The following is a 22,500-nucleotide window of genomic DNA, read 5'->3' on the forward strand; positions in this document are numbered from 1 at the left end:
TGAACCTTACAAACTTCTTACCGTCTTCCAGTTCAGTGAACTTCTGAGGAAATAACTAAAGGATTGTACACTCTATAAAAATACAGTGACATTTACAGGAAAGATATGGCTGGTAAAATCAAGGGAACTATCTACACAAATACATAAAAAAAATATGCAACCCAAATATGTCCTAAAGCTTCAATGCAGCCTAAATAAAATTAATAGATAAAAAAAAACGTATGCATAATGAAACCTGAAAAATCTGGTACGCTGGAATTAAATAAAAACCTCACTCAGCAAAAGTGACTAAGCTTAGTCTGACTTCGACACTTGCTCCAATATCACATAATACTGAAAAACATATACTATAAACAGCAACTTACTGTTCATCAAAGAATTTCATTCGGAGCGTAAATTATTACCAAGGTGTGGTGATTCGATGTTAAACATCTGTGACTTAATATCTGTGAATATGAAAAAGTCACGCGTGTATAGAGATATGTATGTATATACTTATGTGTATGTACATAAGTGTATATATCACGTAGGTAGGGAAATGAGAGCGGAGAGTTCCTGGGTGCGGAGGTGGAATAGAAAGGAATGAGTCTAGAGTTCATATTCCAAACATGACCGTGGGAGAGTGCGCATGCCACGTGGATAAAGACGATGGAGTAGCAGCACCCTTGTTTTAGCAGATCTGGAACCACGCCTGAAGTAGCTTTACAGGAAAATGAAGGCGCGGAATGGGAAATGGAGACGCTAACTCCTAAAGAAACAACGGCCACTTTCTGCTATATAAAAATATCCCCCTGCATTTCGCACCCAGGTACTTCAACCATCTCAAAGGAGGGCGAATGTTGAGCACCAGAAAGCCCCGAGGAGGACGCTCCCATTCATTTAGCCACCATTAAACTGAACTGGAACGTTAAGCGGCCGCTCCGTCCCGTTGTAAACCCTCGGCAAAACACTATCAGATTACACTCAGGGTTGTTTTTTTCCTATATTTCCATTTCGTCATAAAAACTCATCACATTTCTTTCCTTGCATAAACATAATCAGTTCTCATTTCTGCTTGAAGACTTGCTTGGTCAAAAGAGTGAGCGAGAGTGAGGATAATGCTAATCTTGTCTAAGTTAAACAATATCGTATCTATAAAGCATGGAATCGCACAAGGCCTGTAGTCTCATACAGCTCTCATCTTCGTTTTCGCTCCCGTGTAAGATTTTTATCCTCCCGCCTTCATTCTCTGCTGCTGCTACCTTCACACAGTTCTTCCCATCCCGAGCTTCCTACACCAGCGCCCAACCCACCCAAATATCCCCCGGCCCAGAATCCCCCTACCATCATAACCAGCACCATCACCAACATCTCCTCTTCATCCCGGTTAGTGGGGTGGCGCGGCGGTGCCACGTCTCCTCCAACTAGGACAGATGTGAAGTTAGCGGCAAATCGATTTTTCCCGCGCGCGGTCCTCCTCCTCCTCCTCCTCCTCCTCTCTTCTCGTTCTCTCTCTCCCATCTCCCCCCTCTCTCCTCTCTCTCTCAAGTTCCAACCAGTGGTTGTTGCCTCACACTCAATTCATCCTCCTGCTAGTCGATGACTATATGGCTTATGTGCTCTAGGTAGGAGATTCCACCTACTCTCCCTCCACCTCGTTCAACAAACAAATTCTGACTTGGATGAATGAGTCTCCGGGTAATAGCAACTATCCGAAGTAAACAAGGAAGCTTATAAACAAATTTCCAGGGGAAGGGTTTCACGAATACACCAAATTCACCCCTATGACGTGCCACCACTAATTTGCGAACCATTATATCTGCAAAATAGTAAATTATGTAGTCAAACAACCTAAAACACTGATCTCCCAGAAAAGGTAAAACTTTGGCCGGTAAGGTAAATAGCATTGCTACGCGCACAAAGAAGAGACTCCAACTTACCGAGAAAAGAAAAATGAGCAAGCAATATAAACTTTCTGTGATCTCAGGGACACAGGCGAACACTTCTTTCGGGAAAAGGGCAAGGAGTTTGCTAACGAACAACTGAAATATCCAGGATGCTCGTTTGATTCGTCTTATGATGTTGAATGAGTCTGCCGTTCCCTTGTACTGTGAATATTTTACACTATATAATTATTCGTTTTCACTTCATACCAATGCATTTGACTGATTGTCGTCAATTTTCTAACCAAACACCGAAGATATCGAACTTTTATCCACAGTGAAAGCAAAGAAGTCACACGAATCATTTAATTATATACTCATAAGTGCAGAGGTGACATTCTTACATGGATACAAGCTAGATTACTCACTCGCCGATAACTGGTTCGCGAAACAAAACTGTCCTGTTCTTATAGTACATGGGTAAGAACAGGCGACCAAGTTATAAATCTAGGGTTAAACGATAGCTGCGGTCTCCCCCCTCCCTCCCCCCAAAACAGCGTAGGTAAGGGAAAGCAACTTTACCCTTAAAAAACTGAGTTGAAAAGATGTATATATAATACACACGCCCAATCACATTCATAAGGCATGTGGAACGACCTCGTCTCAAAAGACGTGTTGGTAACCTGTGGGTATATAATTTCTCTCTCTCTCTCTCTCTCTCTCTCTCTCTCTCTCTCTCTCTCTCTCTCTCTCTCTAATATATATATATATATTATATATATATATATATATATAAACTGAAATAAATTTCAACTGTGTAAATGACAATGGTACGTATGCGTGGAATCTCTCTGATATTTATGCTGCATCTGTCACAGAATATCATTACATTACACTGGTGAGGAATTTCTTAACAATGAGATCAAATAACAAATCTGATAGGCGTCTGTTATTCGGCGAAGGTGAATTATTTTCCAAATCCACTGCTTATTTTATGAAAATTGTTTTGTTATTGTCTACTCGCTTGTGATTAGCATACCATAGAATGTTTAACATTATTGTGTTTCTCTCGATTTTATCTTATCTCAACCATGCAACAACAAAAAAGAAAAGTAAGAAAAAGAAAAAAAAGGAGAGAGAGAGAGAGAGAGAGAGAGAGAGAGTCATGTGCTCTACACTTCCTACGGGGTTCATATTACATCCCGATCTCCGCTTTTCCTCTACATGGAGTTGCCGCCCCATTAACCTTGCATAGCTACACAAGTGCCACAGTTCACAGGCACAAGAACGGAATCATCTCTTAGAAAACGAAATTGAAAATGATCTTCTATGCCAAATTCACAAACTCAAAATATTGCTGTAAAGAAATGAGTGTGAACTCCAGAATGAGCTAATAATGGTTGGGAACCTTCAAACCTCCTTGAAATCTGAGCAATGAGGACAATAAAAAGTGAATGTAGAGAAACGACCCCGTCAGAAAAACGGACTGCAAGAGGCAGTTGACAAACAGCTGACGCTCAGCACTGCACACGAGAGAGATGCGGAGAAGAAAAGGAAATGTCATCTCACGAATAGTGCAATGATGGGTATCTTGTTTGTGGGTAATACAATACTAAACATGCCCATATCTTTCGGAAAATTTTACGTAGACACTGAAAAAGCTCAGTAGTTCTTTCAAAAGTCATTACAATGCACTATAATTCACTGTAAAAAAAAAAAAAAAACAACAGCAACAACAGTGTCCCCTGTTTCAAGACCAAGTACGTTTGGCTGAAAACATTACCTAGAAACATTTTAAGCACTTTACCGGCACTCTTTGAAATCACTGAGAATTTTGAAAAATATGTTTCAGTAAAAATAATCTGACAGAGTCTGACGTTTTTCTATCAAAAGTGAAGGAAATAATTATAAATTGAAAGTTAAGAAAGTCATTCATAAAACTTGTAGGTTTGGAAGCTTCGGTGAAAATTCTTGAGTGTTTATAGTTGATATAATTTTAAGAGAAAAAGAAATTGAAAACTGAGTATTTTATACAGACATGAATTATAGTTACTTTTTAACTCTATATCAAATGTAGCGCTTATGGAAACTATGCAAGTTGTGCAGTATGACAATACCGTAATTCTAATGAGTAACTGAATGATACTGCTGTGTGTGTAGCGGCCTAAAATAAGTACATATTATTAAAGGTAATTTTGATCGGAACTAGGATAAATCAAGGTCTCATTATGGATAATTATAATAAGTGCATGTATAATCAAACAAATTCGAGAGCAAATCAATAATCAATAGTGATTTAGCGGAACAGAAGTTATTAATAGAATGTCATTAAAAGTAACGAATTTATACAAAGTACACATACACACGCAACAATTAATAAGAGGACGGAAAATAAAACGTACAATGCTATACTTAATGCAACACTAGTCTTTGAGAATAAATATAAAACAAACTATAACACAAAAATGACGCCTGTGAAAAGGATATTCAGGCTTCATAAACCGACACGAATTATGTAAAGATTTAACACCTAAGCAACCGCGGCATCAAAAACGACATGATTCACTTAAGCATACGAAATCCCTCTCTAATTTGCTATCTGATCTGGATTTATTTCTCAGCCTCCTCTCTGTTTTCCTTTACTTTCTTTTACATATTATTTCTTAGTTTGCTTTATATACCTTGTTTTGAATGGTAATGATGAACAAACCGATCACGATGTTTGTTTGTATGTTTTTTTACGTTGCATGGAACTAATGGTTATTCAGCAATGGGACCAACGGCTTTACGTGACTTCCCAACCACGTCGAGAGTGAACTTCAATCACCAGAAATACACATCCCTAATCCCTAAGTGGAATGCCTGAGAATCGAACTCGCAGCCACCGAGGTGGCAGGCCAAGACTATACCGTTCACGCCACTGAGGCGGTAACACAGCATGATACATAAAGCTACAACTGCATTTTTTACTGTCTGAATTGTCAACACAGATATCTTCAACGGGATTTTCCACTGAAGTGATTCGTACAAGATCTTGTCCCTAACCTAACATCCTGTCAGCAGCTCCAATAGCATGATGACTAGTCCGCCTGCTCATTATTCCACTCTCTATTTCGAGTTCATGTTCAGCAAACATATTCAGATATTTATGCTAATGACGACACCAGAATATTTCAGCATCTCCCTTGCCTTCTACACACGATTGAATGACATTATTTATGGGATGACAATGTTAAGGTGCGAGTCATTAATAATCATATTACTACTAATATCCTCTAAGATTATAACAACGTTAATTCATACCAACTGCACAACACCAACCTCCTTTCGTTTTTTAGAATCAAAGGAGAGTTAAATACCCAAGGCAACAAGAATGTGTTGGTAAAACCCTTTCACAATACCGGCTCATCCTGTTGTTTCGGGACGGCTGTAAGCTTTCACACTTTCCATTGGTAATGAAATCACTTACGTCCTTCTCGATCGTATAACCGCAATGAAGACCTTCACAAACTAAATTTTATAAGCACGATAAATCAGACTGAAAATAAAAAACAGGAGATGAACAAAAATCCATTAACAAATACTCGTATAACAACGTTTGCACTCTAAAAGTGGCTACATAATACATTAATTCACAATATGATATTTTCTATGGTTTCAACATTGACGTCACTGTAATTTTATGTGAAAAGGCCCATGCATTATGAAAATTCCAGAGATGAAAAAAAAAAAAGATAAAAAACGCAAGAATATTGGTAATGGGAATTAAACTTCCCAATTTACCTGTAATGAAGCCATAGTCTTAATTAAAAATAAGAGGCTTAATTAAGTACTGAAGTGTGCTGGATGGTTCTCCCCGGGGTCTTAAGTGTGTATAGATTATAACTAGTAAAAGACATTTCGGTTTCTCCTAAGCTATAATTTTCGGATTTTTCATATTTCTCCATGTAGGTACTTCCTTGTGTCCGTGTCGGTGAAGGCTATAAAGAAAATAAACACACATACACACAGACAAAACGGTCACCGACCTACAAACTTCAACTCACAAATCACGGATGAACCCGCTGTGCGAAACACGGCATGACCTGTTTCATCCGATGTTTTAACAGCCTCACGGCTACGCGCACAGTGTCATCTTCCTATATTGTACGCACTCGTGCTTTTCTTGAGATCTTCGGGCTCTCCTTTCCGATACTTATTTCACATCACCTACCCAGTCCTTTGTAAGTCTTGCTCCGCTTCTCCCTCCTACCACTTTCCACCAACCTACAGTCAGTCCTCAAAGATTCGCACACGGCCAAAACATCTACAACTACTCTTGATTTATCTCTTTCCTACATCTGGCTTAAGGCTTAATCTACAATTTTTTCTCATCGACCTATCTCTCTCTCGCCAATTCAATTCTTCTTATGGCACATTCATTGTGCAAAACGATCGTTCCAACAGCAAACTTCTTCATTCAATCGCACTCAACATTAATATCACATCTGTAGGCTATAAAGGAGAGTTGGCTTATGCATTCCAACCCCCGGTTCTATTAACATTCCCGTCTCTTCAAAATCTTTTGTATATAGTCCTCTGCTACCTCCCTTGCTTCACCCATTCCGTGACTTGCTTCTCATCCTACTTTTATCTGATATATTTCCTCCCAAATAACACTTGCACCGATCCTAAATCTTTTACTAACATTCATTGCCCTGTCTTCTCTTGCAAATATTTTCAGTCCCTTTCATTCACAAGTTAAAAAATTCTAAAAAGATTCGTTGCCATCATTAAAGCTTTCAATAGCCCTCACAAACTTATCCTCTATGCCATATATCCCCAAGACCCTCCGCAATTCCTCTCTGTCGATTCTATCATAAACTTTTTCTAGGTCTGTAATTGCTATGTCACGTTTTTTTCAGGACTTTTGAACCCCTTATAGAAATCTTTTCACTGGCGCGAGTGATCTCTTTTCATCTCTTACGATGCGCACCATCTATGACAGTTTCAAAGGCATGACACAGCCTTTCTCCCAACTCTAATCAAATTGTTTACCCTAAAAGCCCTTCCATAAACTAAAAAACACGTGTCGCCAGCGCACAAAGGTCGGTCGTCAGCAAAAACAACAACAAACAACAATGGACAAGTTAATTGCACCAACAAACATATTCCCAGAAAAGAGTATCTTGATCACGTAAAAGTGAAGGTATAATAAAAACCAAATGTTGTAGCAATAAATAAATAAAGATGCCCAAAGATATTAAAGGCTTTGGAATACATATTTGTGTGACTAACCAATACTGTCAAATATAGAAGAGGAAACAAATTAGTCGAGCTAACGAATCAAGGGCGAGAAAATAAAGTACGAATCGATGGATGACATCAACAAATTTCTATGAAAACAAAATAATCCACCCACAGCAGAACTTCAAATCTTCAGAAGGAGACCCCCCACCCCCCCCCCACCCAAAAAATAACAAATGTCAACATACAACCGAGAACTATAATAAAACTTCAATTGTCAGCATGAGTCAAAAATATACAAAATGAATACTAAACCAAATATTCTGACTTCAACTAACAATATGACACAAAAAATAATATAAAGGGACGTGACATAAAAAACTTCATTCCTTCACTGACTGATCTTTCATTTCAGCCTAGAAATGTCAATAGGTCAGCGAAGATTAAGTTTTAGCTAATATCATAAAAGGGCGGAGAGAGAGAGAGAGAAAAAAAAAAAAAAAAAAAACAGGTAACCTAGAACATCCGCACAGCAAATTTCGCTGGTGTCTTGTCAACACAATCTGGCTTCAAATATAAATTTTTAATATCGATTCATTTCAAACATTACCTCGAGAACTTTTTGCTGTACTACATAATAAGTGAGCTTCCACCGTACGACTTCAATATAATTCACAATACGAGCATAATAGTTATGAAACATATGCTGCGGAGGATTTCAAACTGACCTCAATTTTAGTACAGGCAACAGTATTCTTAAACATCGTAAACCGCCGTTTAGCTGTATGGAAAAAACTTTTAATCTAACCATAGGAAATAACCGACATCAAAAATATAATAAAAAAAAAAAATTCACGAAACACACGTCATATCTACTTTAAAAGACTCACAAAACCATTTTTGAAGGTAAACGGTCTAAACGTAACTCTGATTTCCAGCACAGAGGGAAAACAAAGTTCGTCGACCTCGTTATTCCAGTAAGCAATTAAGCCTAACGCAAGAGCGCACTACCTAGGTATTACGATCTCTTTTAGTATAATTAGGCCTAACAGTACCCAGTCATTATAATATGTATGTACGTATAGTATGCGTGTGTGTGTTTAACACATATGATATGGCAACGAGAACCTAGTTATTTGCGTCATCTAAATTTCAGATATTCATATACCCATTTTTGGGTATATTACAGTGAAAATCAATAAGAAACTATAGCCTTCATGAGGTGTTATACTTACATAGAATTCATATGGAAGCATAGGCTCCGTGCATTTAAGTAAGAATCAAATACAAATGCAAAGGTGTAACATTCAATTAATAAACGTAACTTAATTCCTGGAGATTTTACAAAAAAGAAAAAAAATTATAATCTTATGGTTGGCTACGAATTTTCCAATGTTAATTAACGTGCCTCTGACGATAACCATTCCCATCAGGATGAAAACATTTTACACTCGATTGATTTCGAAGCCTTTAATATTAATCCTTTTGGGGAGCTACTGATGGATAACTCCATTTTAAAAAAATAATTCCTCATCAGAGACCTATCTTAAACGTCATAATTATATATATAATATTATATATATATATATAATATATATATATTATAATATATATATATATATATATATATAATATACTAAGATACGTTCCGAATTGTTTAAAGAAAGTTGGATTGCCAAATTATAACTTAACTTCATAACTCATTTTATAACAGACTTAAAATCTTATACGCTTCAGTACTTCTTAAACAACAATAGCTCGGGGCAATGACCAATACTGAACAGGTGTTTAATAACTTCCAACAAATGTTCAACCTCTAACCATGCAAGATGGATCTTAATACCATACAGTGTAACATATATCTGCGCTAATATTGCATTTATTGAAAATAATTAGCCTGGTAGTCACCTTAGGTTCAAGGATATCCTGCCATAACTGGTGCAATCTTCAACAGCACATTCATTTTCAGGACCCAAATGTAGTGCAATATGTGAACTCAAGTGGGTCAACTAAGAGGACTGCTGAGGGGTGGCATTAATTGTCATCTGGCTGTCAAGACACCGGACCAGATCAGTTTGAGACAACAAAATACACTGCAATTTAAATAATATTCAATGTCATGACGTCAAGATTTTATTTCAATCCACAGCCCGCCGATCGCTATCAATTTTTGAAAACCTTTTTTACAACAAACCCAACCTTAACTTAATTTGAAAAGGCGTGCTATAAAACGTTGCCAGTAACTTATTCCGCATTGCGCCTTACATTCCTGTCAGAAACAGAAAAAAAGAAAAAGTCATCCTTCAGTCCTTTTGTCATATCAGCGACACCGTCAGCCAGTTCTCGTTGCCGAAATTGATGAATTCCAACTTACGAATATGTACTGCATACAACCTATACGTAATCTTAGACATTATAATATTTGCATTACATAATTGTTCTCAGTGAATATTCAAATATCAACTTCCCATAGTCAACGCACATCCCTTCCTTATTTTCTTTACATTTCTTTTTCATATAGTGTTAATCCTTTTCGTGGTAATTACATTGTTTCCTTGGACTTTTGTGTTTTAATGCACGTCAATTTTGCTTTTACATTTGTATTTTATTCCTATTTATGTTTTTACGGTGAGTTCTACCCATGTTTGTCCTTTCTCATTTTTTTCTTCTGCAACTCTGAAGATGGGAATATGAATATAAGATACAAATAAACACTGGAGTTAAACAGTACCAATGCTGCATAACTATAATTTTCCCAAAACTTGACACACGACCAAAACTTGTTTTAGTATTGGAACTACATAAATTATTGATTAGCATTATAGGAGAGCATAACTGCTTACGTATTAAAAGGCCGCATTAACATAGTGTTAGAAACAACAGAGATTGACTTATTATAATAACAAAACAAAAATCAAAATAAACTTTACTTTTACAGTACAACAAACTTGACCAAGTACAGTACTGGAATCTCCTTTCAGATCTGACAAAAAATAACTGTTACTTTTAAAAACACTACTAGGGGCGTCACTGACAATGAACCGCCCGTCCCCGAAAAAAATATTTCAACAGCCGCTTTTCAATACATATTGATAACCCAGATAAATGATGCAATAATCGTTTCCTTGCTAACTAAACACAGGCATTAATCCTTCCTTAGCTTCAAAGCGCCCAACGAGCACAAACGCGCTCGCAAGCATGACGGCCGGTGTATATCCGTCAATAAATACTTTTCTTGAATGTGCTTGCAAGCATCGAGATAAGAACGCTCCTCTGAACCAGGATCCCTCAAAGGTCAACGAGGTAGCTTCTTCTTCTTCTTCTTGTTCTCGCGTTTTCACGCGTCTTTTTCTCAACACTTTCTTCTTCGCTGATCTCATTCAATTATCATTCACAGTTGCTGCCGTTCAATCCTGTTTGCCACTGCTAATCCTCTCCTCGTGTTCAGTGCCCGTCCTCGCCTTCCTTTTATCTGTTTTTCCTTTCGCAAATCCGGTTTTCCTACCTGACATTACTCCTCGCTTCTTTCTTTGCTCAGCTTATGTTATGCCCTACCAGGTAACGTGAACAGATATAAAAATAATCATCCGTATAGAAGTTTTCAAGAAGCTTTGTAGCTTAATACCGAGGGAGACCTCAATGGTCCAGACCCATTTGGCATCAGAAACGTACATTAATAAAAGAAATAAACATATAACAGAAAAGCACAAACGAGCACATAGTACGTGACAAGAACATGGCATAATGAGAGGAATGGAGCTTTCGTTTAAAAAAAAAACTCTCTCTTCGACTCGCTACTCTTTTGCTTTTTCACATCCGCTTCTAATTCCAGCGAGTTGTCAAGTCTACCACTTCTTCTTCACTGCCATTTATTTATCTTTTTTATTCTTAAAGGTCGGATGATGATCCATATTGGACCAGGACACACGACTTAAAAAAAATAAAAATAAAATAAAAATAAAGAAAAAACCGGCTCCATGACTAGCAACAGGTAGCAATTGAGCAGGGCTTACACCAAGCTACTGCATATGCTTTTGAGGAGCACACATACCGAGAGAGAGAGAGAGAGAGAGAGAGAGAGAGAGAGAGAGAGAGAGAGAATCTACTGGCTCTACTCTCTAGTATTCCGGATGCGGGTATTCTGTTCCCCAGACTCTTACTGGCAAAATTTATCGTCATTTGCCAATTTCTGTTCTAAAGGACGGATATTATGAAAGCAAAAACAATATGAACGGTAGCCAAGTTGATAATAATATTTGTCTTACGGTTTACAACACATTTTACAGCTGCCTTCCGATTCACCCAGTATATACTCCATACGTCCTCAATGAACTGTTCAATATTGACAAAGTTAACAACCGCATCAGACATACACCTAAAATACGTGGATTACTGAACAGTGTTTTACTTCCTTTCTTAAAAATAGGCCATTTTATCGTTTATCAAAACAACTAGTCCAAAAATAAGCACCGATCATAAGGACTTGCAATTTGACAAAATAGATTTTTATTCTTTAACATATCGATTTCCAGTACATTTATTTACAATTGTTACAATATGGATAACATTCGGTTGAAGAGCATTTCGGTCAAATGCCCTAACTCGGAAGATAAGAGGTTTTATTTAATGCGATCTATCTTTCTTCATTTATTCGACAGTAAAATAGGACAAAGAAACTAACCTGATAACGAGAACCATAATGAACAAAGACATTATTGGGTCACTGGGATCGACTGAAAACGAATTCCATAGTACTTAATATTATATGCTCACTTGTATCATTACCGTCATAATTAAGTATACTTTCAATGGTATATAATTTCAAGCCTGTTTAACTTGAGAGAGAGAGAGAGAGAGAGAGAGAGAGAGAGAGAGAGAGAGAGAGAGAGAGAGAGAGAGGACCATCGGTTGGTAGCAAGCATTCCACAAAAGCAATATGAGGAGCAGACGCAGGCCCATCAAGGATCCCCCGACAGACTTCGGGTCACATGACTAAACGCCCAATCCTCTTTTGGGTGCAGTGCCAGCAAAATCAATCACTCACATACCAACACAGCTGCAAACGCCCAACCCCAGAAATTAAGAAGCATCTGAAACAACAATACCAAAACCGTAAAGAATCACTGGTAGCGTTAAAAACACTTAAAATAAAATTGTGAACTGGTACCATCAAGTGGGCTCTGCGTATTTATAAACGACTGCAAAAGACAAAACGTCTTGGATGGCTGAAAGGTGATAGATCTAGGAAAGTGTAGACTCGGGGATGTGTAGGAATTGGAAACGGTAACGTTGCTATCCTCTGCGCACACACTTCACACACAATCAACAGTTACAGCATATAATGTAGCTGTCACATCTTACCTCTAGCGCAAATTCTTGTTAGAGGAAAGTCTCAATGTATATATCAAAAGATCACACATCAGCATGGATCTTATTATACAAGTGAATAACACAAAAGTTAGAAGCTCTACTTGTTATCTGTTACTTCCCCGTGTAAATCGCACACACACAATAGCATACTATGAAGGAGAACGAACAACTTTCGGAAATGAAACTTAAGCTTAGTATCGATATGTAATAAAAAATTATAGAACATCTGATCAACTACGACAGTATACAAGAAGCAAAATTGACCAGTGTAAATTTAAAAGAAACTCATATTGAATACATATGGATTTTGAATGTCACAGAATTACATCGAAAGCAAATGAATCCTGAACAATAACAAACCGCAATGCCCGAGGTTAACTAATAAGGTGATAGCTAAAGAGATTCACGAGTATGTACTTCAACTCGGCCATGAGACTAGCTATGCACCTAGCCGATCCCAAGCAAGTTGAAAGAAGGTTTAATATCCACCATGAAAAAAATACAAGAATACAATTGATGACACTGAAGCATGACGAGGCCAAAACCGTTATAGGGTGCATAATTACCGTAGTTATTTTTGCCTAGCAATAACACCCCAAGAATGGACACCAAGTTTGGTACTCACGAAATCTTAACTCTCGAGAAAGTCACAAAAACCAGCAACTGAAGTTATTTAACGCACATGCCTCTATCTTTATTAACATAATTTCTTCAGAGCATACCTTATCAAACCAGCTTCTCTACTCACAGGATGCCTGTCTGTGATAAGACAGAAACATGGTAAAAAAAAAAAGGCTGAGCGACAGCTAAGAGATATAATCACATCATATATATATATATATATATATATATATATATATATATATATATATATATATATATATATATATAAACAGCTGAGCGACAGGTAAGAAAAACAAAGACAAAAGAGCAAATCGCATTACTGTGCATCATGGCCCCTCTTGAACTTACAATATGGAGAAGGTCTTTAAAAAAAAAAAAATACCAAGAACCGACATTTTTTCTTTTGGCGCAAGACCGCGAGAGCTAAGATGAGAGTTGAGAGACTTTTTCATTCTGAGCCTTGGCATTCCATGGTCAGAATGTACGGGATCCAGGATACACTACTATATGTAAGTGAGGTCCGGTGTGGTCAAAGAGAAGGTCCTGTATCAATCTATAATTTGCTAATTAAGAGAGGGAAGTTGCCAATTTGAGATTTTAGCCTCAATGCCCCAATATAGCCGGCGTAATGTCAAAATCGGACTTCATGGGATTAGGTTGACATCAACCTGCAAATACTTGTTATCAACACTGAATCTTCTTTCTTTCAATACGAATGGCTCACGACCAAGCACAAGTAGTCTTTTATTGCAGTTTAATAACCATTTCAGTCTCAAAATATCTCCCTTCTATAAACAAGAATATAAGTATATAAGAAAAAGTACGTCATCTAAATGCAAACATGCGGAATTTCACGGAAGCATCATCAATGACCGATTATAAAAATTGGCATTTGACAGTGACAAGTGAAATATTCTAAATAATATCCATTACATCAGCAATTAATACATATAACATACTTTAACAAATACACACCTAGGCATTCATGCTAAAATAGAGTATTTGTTTATCTTCTTTAACATATTGGTATTCCCTTGATTTAAGTTGTACATACTCAATATATATATTCATTTACAAACCTCCACTCACCTCTTACACGCACAAAAAGCTTTGATTTAAACTGTCATATAACATCCAAACTTTCCCCGAGAGAAAAGAGCGCGAACACCGGTTTCTTGAGAGAGGATATGACTCAAGGGCGGCTTATCAGACTATACTCTTACCTTCCTGTCCGAGGCGACACAGCACTCACTACTTACGCTAAGCTGAACTACAACGTTTTCACTCCCTTTCAATCACGACCAACTGCGAGCTTACAGCAGCTTCATTCAGTTACATCAATGTCATCGCAAAATACCAATTTTTCCCTTTCTTATGCTGACATCAGTGAGTTTGTATACATCAAGTCCTCAGCAACATGAGATAAATCCTAGGCCGATACCTCACGACATCTTAAACGAAGTCTCCGTTCACCGTTTCAAGGATTGCAGTCATTGCCAATTGCGCCTGCGCGAAGCATCCATACACAAGTCCATCCTTTTGTCCAAAGAGGGACGCACTCCCACCTACCTGTCACGATGGTACAGGCTCTAAAGGGGACATCCAATGAACAATACTCGAAGGAAGGAGGTTTCATTCCCTTTCACCAGCTCCTTCTCTAGAGAACCCTTGATCTTTTAAGGGAAACTCCACAATCATTCCTACAGGTTTTGAGTTAGCTTAGTCAAGTACAAGTGGCAAAACATTTCAATACAATGACGCTAATAAAATTTAAAAACCAGTTATATTCTTTCTCTGTAATTTTGTAAAAGAACAAAGGAAAACCATGCACACCAAGTAACATGTATAAACTTTTCGGGAGAAAGATGAAATCTGAGACAATCAGTGTGCTAATGGTGTAGTTTACACGGACAAGGGGAGGAAAAGTTCATTGGAGGACAAAAAATACAAAAATAAAAAAATAGAAAACAGAAAAAGTCCATCCACGTTACTCGACACCTCTAGTCTTCTAAGCTCCCGAGTGGGAGACTATGGAAGGAACAGCTATGGCTGCCATGAGAAGGCTAGCGTGGCATTCGAGAATGTAAGATCATCTCGTGAGATAAGAAAACATCGCAGGATGAATGAAGAATCATGCTGTGTAATGGGATAGGGAGGTTCTCGAAGGGGGAGGGCAAGGCAGGGGGCGTATCATATTTGAGGAGAGAGTAAGAGGGCGGGTCTAGAATGTACTCTCCTTGGAGACATGATAGAGAAAACTCTCTCTCTCTCTCTCTCTCCTCTCTCTCTCTCTCTCTCTCTCGTTGAACCTCATGCGAACTTCTTACCATAATTATTACTATGCGAAATCACCAATATATCCTGGAAATGAGGCCACTACTAGTAATGACTACCAGGAACACCAAACAAGAGAATTCCAAGTAGTAGACTGACGCCGTTAACGTGACTGTGAGAGACACTACTCAAAACCATAAAGGACTACCCTTCAACAGGTTCCCTAAATGTTGCAAAGAGCTAAAAGAGAAAAACCATTGGCAAAAGTTTAATAAATAAAATTTATTTTATACGCACAGAAGGGTGGACAATAAATCAAATGATATATACTGATTTGTTCAACGTCGACCATTCTATTCTAATCAACTGGACTGCCAGCAAAAATAAATGGAAGCATAAATTATCCGGAAGTCTCTCTGACGAAATTATAATTAAAAAAACTTATATCACCATTATATATAATATAGTCTAAATACATTTAATAACGCTACTAATAATATTCTGTTGTTAATTCAATAACGTAATCGTAACAGCATATGCTTGAACACATTTCTCTTAATTTTTATATGAAGTAATATCAGCAATTAAAAAGTCATCCCGCGTAATTTCAATTATCACGCAGGTTTACACCATAAAAAATAATGCTGGTATTGTAACACCGCCTATCTCACGTCTACTTTCGGTCTAAAGGAAGGGAGCGCCTGTGGGCACGCAAGCACATAACGAAATGGATTATATGTGGCATAAAAAAAAGGCATAATGTGAAACAAAGTAACGAGTAAAAATTGCATTCTATTAGAACCACTTTCCTTTATGAGGCAAATGAGGAGAGAGAGAGAGAAGAGAGATGAGAGAGAGAGAGACGAGGGATGCCGAGAGAGAGGATGGAGAGAGAGAGAGGAGAGAGAGAGAGAGGGGGGGGGGGGTTCAAATGCATACACACAATGGTTCTGGAACGAAAATAGATGAATTAAATTTCCCCATTTGAAAGCAAACCCCTTAACACGATTATGCAAATCTCTCAATCGCTTTCAGAATATTCAGCAGCCGGGCCATTGGCGCAATGCGTATGGCGCTATATATATATATATATATATATATATATATATATATATATATATATATATAGATATATATATATATATATATATATATAAACTAAAGGGAATTATCGTTGGTAACTCCTTTGTGGTTTTAAGTTGTACCTAATTTCCAACGTAAAGTGATGAGTTTTTTTTTTACTAGATATCATCTGCTTGAGAGAGAGAGAGAGAGAGAGAGAGAGAGAGAGAGAGAATGTTTATCACTTATTGATTTTTCTGGACAACAGTCTAGAAATGAATGCTAATCCTGAGCTCTGAATAGCTTGCACCCACCTACATCTGGTGTCATTATGCAACAGACAAACTGACAGCTAAGCTACGGACTTTCTCATTATGAAAATGAGGGGGACAATTCCTAAGGATATTTGACAATTCCGACACAATCAAATCTGCGGATTGTTTAAATCTTGCCATGATAGCAAACTTACATTCCCTATGGAACATACAGCAATATATAAGTTGGCCAATAAATATCCTACAAAATACGATATACCCAAAAAATTAAGAATAGGCAAGGTGGCAGGACTACTTTTTTCAGGGCAATACAAATTTCTATGATTTCTGTAAATTCGCGATAGAGGAACATAACTGCCGACTAAAAGCCTGGTGTACTACTATAGTTCCTGTTCGAGGAATATTGAACCTCTCTCTCTCTCTCTACTAACATACAAAATTTATTCATTCCAAAGCCATGCATAAAACACCATTCATTACATCAGCAACATACAAAACACAAAACCTGAATGCCGTCATTCCTCATCAGATGAAACCTAACCCAACAGATTCTAGCAATATACAGAAAGCATATCGAACTACTCAAAAGTAGTAGTAGTACACGCATTAAAACGAAGAAAGATAGGGACGCTGTTAGACATAATTGGTTAGCAACCGAGCATAATGATCATGGAGCCTGCTCTCAAGTATTAAGGAATGGTTGTGTCAGCGCTAATTGGCCCTACGAGTTGACTGGCCGACAGTGATCGTTTCTGTCTGTCTGCTCTGCGCTGGCAAAGTAAGTTTACTTCAGGCAATTCTCATTACGTACATGCATATGACAGACTCACGCCTATATTCTACATTTAGCTAACAGCTTTCATTACTATGATGGCAACCTTTGTTTTCAGCAATTATTGTTACTAACATTAATTAATTTTTATTTTAAAAAATCATAAATCATATTTTCCATACTGCAACTTCACGCATATAAATGTATCAAAACCAGTCTCTCGATAAATTTTTAAAGGGCTCCAGTTCCTTTCAACACATTTAGAACACGATGACCCCAAGCAAAATCCACTGCATCAACAGTACACTAGAAAAAACTAGCTATCATCAGACAGGGCAGCAAGATTATACAATGTCTCGGCGCCTCTCAATAAAGGAAAATGCATGCAACGATCACAGCCCATTTTAATCTTTTGAAAGACTTCTAATACCAACGATCTGATAATCTAACACCAACAAAAAACTAACCCTAGTTAAAGTCAGTGTTAAAACTGTCCATGTATATTAAGAAAAAAAAAAAAAACTTACCCTAAATGACTAAACAAGAATCTTGCATTTTTCACTGACGACCTGCTACATCACAAAATCGTGTGGCCGAGTACAAAAAAAAAAAAAAAAAAAAAAAAAAAAATTGTTTTCCCAAAGACTTGACCGGTTTCAAATAAAATTATTGAGTCCACAAACTTTCTCATGAGCTATAAGACACTGTCTTCAACTTTCGAAAACCAAAGGAATAACAGAACATGATTTATAACAGGATTTACCACTTAGAATGAAATAAACGAGAAGGGATTTTTACAAAACAAAAAAGGATTTCCTTCCATGGAGACGTAGCAAATACATTCATACCCTTTTGCTTTATTCTCTAGGTGCAAAGTTGCCTAGACTATCCTGTGTTACTACTGGTTATAGAAAGTAAGTAACCATTAGTTTAATTTTAGTGAGAAGCAACTAATAAATCATTGAACAAAAATAATCGTTGTTCAGAATGGCTCCACCGAAATCTACATAGAGACGAAAAAAAAAAAAACGGGGGGGGGGGCGGATGAGCAAATGCATGACTTTTTAACCCCTTAATTTGCCTAATACAACCCCCTCAGTGTTTGCCTCACACAACCACAATCTCCCACCTACAACGGTGGATGAGGGTGGGGTTTCTGGCGTTAAAAAGGGGTGGGGGACGATTGTTGGGCAGTCCCGGTCAGCTGTGCCAGACATTTTGGCCGACATCTCTCTCTCTCTCTCTCTCTCTCTCTCTCTCTCTTTGGTATTTAAAGAGCATCCTCCCTCTGCGCGAAAGGATTGGCACTGGAGTGCCAACGATGAATTCGGGAAGTGAAATAAGACAAAAGAATATCGTTATACGGAAAGGATTATATCCAACGCTTCCGTGTTTATCCTTATGAAGATGATGATGTCGATGATAGGATACAGCCAGGGTCAGCAGTGTGATGATGGACTATAGTCTGACACCAACGACAGGTCAGCTGTACGCTTCGCCTCCCCCCACCGCCCGCCCATCCACCCCTCCCCCCCAAACCCCTTCCCCACCCCGTGGCACAGCTTCGGCCGTCAGCCGGTAGATGGCACCACCCATGCCACAATTGCCGTAAAGTCGGCATCGGCGGAGTTCCTGTCAAATGTCTCCTATCTTTCATGTTCCCCGTCCCTGGGTCTAGCACCTGCCGGCCCCAAGGAAACCATATCCAATCTTGAAATCGGCACTCTGTGCTGACTTTCTTTAAAGATTAGAGCCAGTTTAGAACCACGCCCATATGGGAAGCTGCGCGCAGCATTTCTCTATGCCACGCCCGTCATATGGGCGCTAGTCTCATAACTATGGGCGTACCATGGGGCACCAACCCCGAAGTTGCTCGCGTTACACTTCCACGACTCAGGACTTGCAGTATCACCACTCGATACACATTATCTAAGGAAGGCGTTTGCAGCCGTAACTTAAAAGACCACACACACACACACAAGCACACACACACACACACAAAGTGGGCACGGTGCCCCGTCGCATCCGAACCACCAGACGAATCCTCTTTTATCCTTGAAGCTTCCTTGACACTTACCCAGCAGTAGGAGTTTGATATCCTTGGCAGCCTGCAGGCCATCCTCCTTGAGGTTCTTCTCGATTTGTTTGCTACGGGCCTGGGCGGCCCGCTCTTCGGCAGACATGGCACATCCCATCGTGGCGGTGTGTCGGGCGGCCCTTCCTCACCGACCACGCTAAAAGGTCCTCCTGCCGACCTCCACCACACACCACAGTGGCGGCGCCACAACCCCTAGCACACAAACACTACTACGACTACACTCACACACACACGCACACCACGGATGAAGGGGCAGCAAAGATCCGCTACTAAGCTGAGCGCACTGCACACTGACGGAGGTTCGCGGCGCCCAACCTTACCAACCCTAGAGATGGAGCAGAGACTGTCTGTCGGAGACAACACCCACGCCACCTTTTCAGCGAAACGGTCTCTTCTGCCCCACTTTGCCTTTCTCCAAGTCAAAAGTCTCCAAGAGCACAGGCCGCAGAACCACTGAGCACCCCAAAATCATCCGTTCCCTTCGATAAAACGAGATCTCCCACGATTATCGTACACTACTGTCCTCATAGTTCTCCCCAGGCGCAAGCGCACTAGCTACCACGCGCAACAGTGTCACCACTCATTCCTACCACACCCATATATTTCTCGATGTTGGGGGACAGCATGCCAGTACGAAATATATCAGATACCCCTGATCAACCAGACTCTCACGGACGAAACATAGTGGACAACACACAAACCACCAAATCCAACAAAGAAATCGGTAGGAAAAACGTTAAATAGCACCCCGTTAGGGCAGGGCAGCGCGCACGAGAGTTACCACTGAACAGAAGCTGATGATAGTACGGTTATCACATCCAGACACGATATCTATGCAACAATGAATGTTCTTCAGAATCATTTCTTGATTTTTTTTTAAAGAATGGAATGTCATTCAAGACTGCATTCCTAAGAACCAACGTTTAGAATAAATAATGATAAACCATATCGTCTTTGAAAGAACACTAATATGTGTGAGAGGATCAATAACGAGTATCATTATCGTTCAGGCAAAAAGCAAGCGTTAACGTCGGGCCAGATAAGCGTCAATATGCAACTCATTACGTGTCTATCATTAACCTGCCTACTGAAGAAATAGGAAAATTTCGAAAGATCAAGACGAAGAATGCTTGTAACGCTACGCTCGTCGGCAACACACGCATGCACGCTGGCGGCATCGGGGGAGGGGGTTAAAATTAATTATGAATTCAAGAATTTCTCGGAGTCCGTTACTCAAAATCTATACACATTCTGGGGCAGCGGCTTAACTGGACGGGGGAAAGTCCTTGTTACCGTCGTCGGTTGAAGAGGTTTTATTACATAAAAATGTGGTCGCTATTTCTACTAAGTCGTTTGTCTATCGGTTCATGGTATTCTAATTCTGTCGGCTTATGGCAGGCATATTGACGATCTCTCTCTCTCTCTCTCTCTCTTCTCTCTCTCTCTCTCTCTCTCTCTTTCTCCTCTCTTTTTAGTCGTATTCATATATATCCAGTTTCTTCATTTCAATTTCCGTTGCTTCGCTTCGCTGGCTATGCTTCTTTTCATCATCATTGCTCTTCTTTAATTCTTAAAATCACCACCAATAGCAGGTGCCCCTCTCTCTCTCTCTCTCTCTCTCTCTCTCTCTCTCTCTCTCTCTCTCTCTCTCCTTGAAAAGTAACTATGAAGTAAACAACAATTTAAAAATATACTGAGAACTACTACTAAATTACATTTCAATATACTGTGGAGACTGTTGCCTTGCAGTCTAACTTTTTTGTAAAAGGCTAGACCCACTGTCAATAACTATGGAAACTGCTGCCTTGCAGTCTTACTTTTTAGTAAAAGGATAAGACCCACCGCCAACAACTGTGGTCGTTGAAACCCCTTTGCCAAACAATAAACCATGTCCCTTAATATACCGATAACGGTGACCGTTAAAGAAGTGTATATATGTGTATATATAGATATATATCATATATATATATATATATATATATACTATACACTTCTTTATAATATATATATATATATATATATATATATATATATATATATATATATATATGTGTGTGTGGTGTGTGTGTGGTGTTTGTGTGTGTTTTACAGGGAATATGTGAGAGGAACATTTGATCCTATGTGGGTTGTACTAAAGACGGTGGAACAGTGATTTATCTACACTGTTTCGCCGTGTTTAGTACTAGCCACTGAGTTACGGGAAAACCAACAAACATTAAGATAAATTTACATGCAGGAAAATAATGTTTGCGCTTCTTAACATTAAAACAAGAAATTCAAGGTTCATGAGCCTTACAACCGTGAACATATTTTTACATCAGCACATACCCTACCTTTAGAGCGGACAGTGCTGAGACAAGGTTACAGACTGAGTAGGAATACACAAGAAAAACTGAGACTCAGACCTCCAGATGGAAAGTTCTTGAACTTGTAATTGTCTGTATACATGAAAATAATGAGTGCTTATTTGTATATTTCTGCTACATCCCAAACATCTGAAATAAGAAGGGATTTAACCATTATGTGTGAGTCAGAAAATGCAGCATATGAGCTATGATATAAAGAAAAAAAGAAAAAAAGAATCAATGGACAATAATACAAACAAGGAACAAATTTTAAAAGATTTCGAAGAAAAAATAAATAAAAAAAGGACAATTGCAGACTGCTAATTAAGATCTATCACAGCATTTCCATGCTTTGAGAGCGAATGGGGGATTAGGGGACAGGTAGACTTTTTTTCTAAAGGTTAACAGTTAGGCCTTTACTGGGGATTTTTAGAACTGAGCTTTCCGTTGTTAATTAAAATTCTAATTGAAAACGCGCATTAAAAGTTTAATTTCCGGAACTTCGGCCGCAGAGGTTAATCACTGACTAATTCATTCCCAAACGGGATAGGAAAGTTACGCGGATTTAAGAGCAACTTCAGCTCGTCTGTCA

The 22,500-nt window shown here is 38.6% G+C and overlaps 1 protein-coding gene across 8 annotated transcripts in view; it reads right to left on the reverse strand.

The window, feature by feature from the left end:
• The window catches only part of LOC135206905 (guanine nucleotide-binding protein G(o) subunit alpha), a 676,543-nt gene that overhangs the window by 212,100 nt on the left and 441,943 nt on the right, over positions 1 to 22,500 (reverse strand). Inside the window, exon 1 of one of the 8 annotated variants that reach the window (XM_064238391.1) lies at positions 19,543 to 20,092. The exons of 6 other annotated variants lie outside the window; for them this stretch is intronic. In XM_064238391.1, coding sequence (XP_064094461.1) covers positions 19,543 to 19,660 — 118 coding nt within the window. In that variant the 5' untranslated portion in view covers positions 19,661 to 20,092. Of the gene's footprint in view, positions 1 to 19,542; positions 20,093 to 22,500 lie in introns of those variants that run through there. One more of the 8 variants, XM_064238390.1, reaches the window with a different exon arrangement.

Source organism: Macrobrachium nipponense, chromosome 31, assembly GCF_015104395.2.
Source record: "Macrobrachium nipponense isolate FS-2020 chromosome 31, ASM1510439v2, whole genome shotgun sequence".
Taxonomy (NCBI): Eukaryota; Metazoa; Arthropoda; class Malacostraca; order Decapoda; family Palaemonidae; genus Macrobrachium; species Macrobrachium nipponense.